Source organism: Anarrhichthys ocellatus, unplaced genomic scaffold (assembly GCF_004355925.1).
Source record: "Anarrhichthys ocellatus isolate YVR2014 unplaced genomic scaffold, GSC_Weel_1.0 scaffold4735, whole genome shotgun sequence".
Taxonomy (NCBI): Eukaryota; Metazoa; Chordata; class Actinopteri; order Perciformes; family Anarhichadidae; genus Anarrhichthys; species Anarrhichthys ocellatus.
The window spans coordinates 298-4103 of NW_022284709.1; the positions used below are offsets into that span (position 1 = coordinate 298).

Below are 3806 nucleotides of genomic sequence, written 5' to 3' on the forward strand. Positions count from 1 at the left end.
TAACAGAGCTCTAAATATAGTTAGTCTCTCTGTTTGAAGAGGTTTAAACTGTGATGAGTTCAGCTGACTCTACACTAACCTTCTGTTGCTACTGTGTTAATTCGAGCTTGTTCTAGGATGCTTTTATTGTGAAACTCTTGACACTGAAACAGGAAGCTGTTCCTGTTTAAAGGTAAGCTTCTAGCTGATTTCGTCTCTTCTTGTTCATCTGTTGCTCAGAGGATCTTTGTCTCTTTGAACAGAGTTTTATTCTCCGTCTACTAAACTAAACAACATCTTATTATTAATAAAGAGACTTTCTACAAAATAAAAGACTTGTAGATCATATAATCAAGCTTTCTCTCTGGACATTACTGACTTTTAAACCGTAGTTTATATAAATGGGGAGAATACAAACCATTACATTATGACCAGATCAAAGCTGAAATAATCGTCCGTGTGTGTTTTTCCCTTTTGGCCCTCAGGTGTCAAACTACCTCCCGTCCATCAGCGCCGCCATCAGCCGCGTCCCCGAGCGCTACATCTGGCGCTGCTGCGTCGGCCTTCACTCGGCGCCGCGCTACCTGGTGTCCGTCGCCTATTTCAGCTTCTACCACGGCCGCTTCTCCAAGAGGCTGCCGGAGCTGCTGCTGAGCGGGCTGGCTCTCCTCTGCAGCCTCACCGAGAACACCGGCCTGCTGCTGCTCACGTACGTGTCGTCCACCGACACCTACAGTGAGTACAATACACTAATTCTAAAATCTTTAGATAGATAATTATCATGTATAAGTGTGTGTGTGTGTGTGTGTGTGTGTGTGTGTGTGTGTGAGAGATGAAAGTGTTCTAATAACCCGTCTGTGTGCTGCAGGTGTTCATAAAAGCGGTTTCGGCGTGTTCATCGGGAGCTCGCTGCTGCACATGCTCATTACATGCCGACTGTGGCAGGTGATCAGGAGACACTATGTGAACCCGGAGGTAAACAAACGTTCACCACCTGAAACCAAGCTGCTCTGAGCCGAACGCACCGCACAACATCAACCTTCCATGTCACCGTTATTTTACCTTTCTCACCATTATTTACCCGAATATCTCCAACGGGCCTGTAGATCACAAACTAACATTTATCATCATCATCAACTATGACTTTATACTTTGTTATAGTAATCTCTAGTGTTGGCATTCATTAAACCCAAACAACAGCTGCTAAAAACACTTTATATTTATATTTATACAACATTATATTTGTATTTGATCAGGTTCTGTACAAACCGTCAGCAGTGCTGAGCTTCACCTGCAGAGGGCGCCACCGAGCTAAAGTCCACCTCCTGAGCACAGAGCCGGTCCTTTGAATCCACATTCATTCAGACCTACTAGACTCTGGGGATCCGTGAAGAGTGCTTGAGGACACGCCCTAATAACTTGAAAGGTGCTTGAGGGGTTCTAACGGTTCTTGTTTAGGCCCCAGTGGTACTTGAGGAGGTTCTTCGGATTCATGAGGAGGACCATGTGGTTCATGAGGTGGATCTAGTGGACCCAGAAGAGTGTTCATGGTTCGTGGTGGTTTTTAGGGATCCTTGAAAAGATTCTGTGGTACTTGATTAAATGAGGACATTCTAAGAGGTACCAGGGTGCTTCAGTGGTCCTTGAAGAGGATTTAGGAGTTGAGGAGAGGATTTAAGAGGGCCTCGAAGAGGTCCAATGGTACTTGAGGAGGTTCCTCGGGTTCTTGAGGAGGACCATGTGGTTCCTGAGTGGGTTCTTATGCCCTCTTTAAGGTTCTAGTGGACCCAGAAGAGTGTTCATGGTTAGTGGTGCTTGAAATAGTTCAAGGAGTGCTTGAAGTGTCCTCACGTTGACCGTAGTGGTCATTAAGGGTGAGTCAGGAAACGTTGGGATGGTTCTGTTGGTCCTTGAATGCTCATGGAGGTTTTTAGGGATCCTTGATACATCTCTGATCTGCTGCTACCTTATGAACCATACCGACCCCTTAGGTCGTCTGGGACCGGTCTACTTTCTGTTCCCAGAGTCAGAACTAAACATGGAGAGGCAGCGTTCAGTTTCTCTGCTCCACATATCTGGAACAAAGTCCCAGAAATCTGCAGGTCTGCTGAGACCCTCAGCTCCTTTAAATCAAGATTGAAGACTTTTCTGTTTGCTGCTGCCTTTAATTCAACCACATTCAATTAATATATTAATCAATTTCCAAATACTGCTGATTGAAAACACGACATTTAGTGATGTTTACGTTACTATGTCTGAAAAGTCCTGGTAAACCGATAAAAAGTGTCATTGAAAGACCTCAGAGAGGCCGGGTTAGAGTCCCGAGACGGGGTTGGAGTCCCGCGTCCAATTGTCCGGGTTAGAGTCCCGAGACGGGGTTGGAGTCCCACGCTAAATAAGACCTCAGGGAGGCCGGGTTAGAGTGTTTCAATGTATGTTTCTTAATTGTTTTTTAAATCTCTTTTGCCTTATGTTTTGATGCTTTTAATGGTTTTATGTGAAGCACTTTGAATTACCTTGTTGTTGAAATGTGCTATACAAATAAACTTGCCTTGCCTTGAGCAGAGTTCCTCGTGGTGGTTTTGGGAAGTTTTTTGAGGAGCTTGTAGAGCAAAGCTTGTTTCTGGGGTCATTGAAGAGGTTCAAGGATTGCTTGAGGACATACTAGGAAGTACAGAAGGTGCTTCGGGGGTCCTTGAAGAGGATTTAGGAGTTGAGGAGAGGATTCAAGAGTGCTTGAAGAGGTTCTTGAGGATGTTTAATGAATATTTTACGAGGCGTTGTGGTCTTGAAGAAGAGTGCTGCACAGACTGCGAGGTCCTCCAGGAGGTTTTGGGGTCAATGTTTGTCTCTTTCCCACAAACTGACATCTTGTAGCTTCAGATAAAGACGATCAGGTCTTTACATCAACAGTCATTAGAAACCATGAAGAGGTTCCAGATGGAACTTCTGTCTGAAGGATTATTTCGGTGCTTCCCTGTTTCACTTAAGCTCCGGTACTTCCTGTTTGCTCGCGTCATGTGACCGCTGAGCTTCCAGGAATCCTCCACCAGCTGATTAATATTAATATTTAATGCCGTCAGTGTTCCCACACATCCTGGAGAACCTTTGATTATTTAACCCGTTGAACACTCTGCGTCATAATAACTGTTTAATGATAAAAATACATGTTTTATGCGTCTTTAAATTGAGTTAGTTGCTCGTGTGTTCTCAGGTTTTCATCACAGTAAATATCTGTGTTTTGATTGGATGATGAGACATTCTGAGACTTAATAATTACCGTTAAGTGAATTAAAAGTATGCATCTATAAGCGTCTATAAGAAGCTCCTGTTTGCAGTTTATCCTGAAATGTCGAGTCAATGATCACCGGATCACTGAAGGAAACTTGTAAACATGAAAATTCTCAGGAAACTTCTGCAGTTTAAGAAGTCAGTTATTGAATAAAACGGCGACAACATTGTTTTGTTTTTACTCTCAGATATTTCTGGTTATTAAAGAACCAAAGCGTCACCAGATAACAGATTTACATTATTTATATTTAGTCAGATACCCGCCAACTATTCTGATAATCGATTAATTGTCCTTTTTGAAGAAAAAGACAAATATTCAACACTTTCAGCTCTATGTGATGATTTACTGCTTTGTTTACTTATATATCTTATTATATATATTTATTATTTTTAGTTGAGTATAATCAAGTGTTTATTGGACAAAACAAGATATTTAGGCTCTGTGAAAATCACTAAACACGTTAAAATGCACCAAATATTCAGTTTACATGAATAAAGAAAATTAATATTCACTAATATTCCTGTTTACATGCAGC

At 42.2% G+C, this 3806-nt stretch overlaps 1 protein-coding gene across 1 annotated transcript; it reads left to right on the forward strand.

The window, feature by feature from the left end:
- Window positions 1–443: 443 nt before the first annotated feature.
- Window positions 444–1990, forward strand: LOC116379619 (post-GPI attachment to proteins factor 2-like; the record flags this gene model as incomplete). The annotated part of the gene is made up of 3 exons (XM_031841580.1): window positions 444–714; window positions 848–954; window positions 1236–1990. Coding segments are annotated over 3 exons (471 nt in total), but the record flags the coding sequence as incomplete, so codon positions are not given.
- Window positions 1991–3806: the final 1816 nt, after the last annotated feature.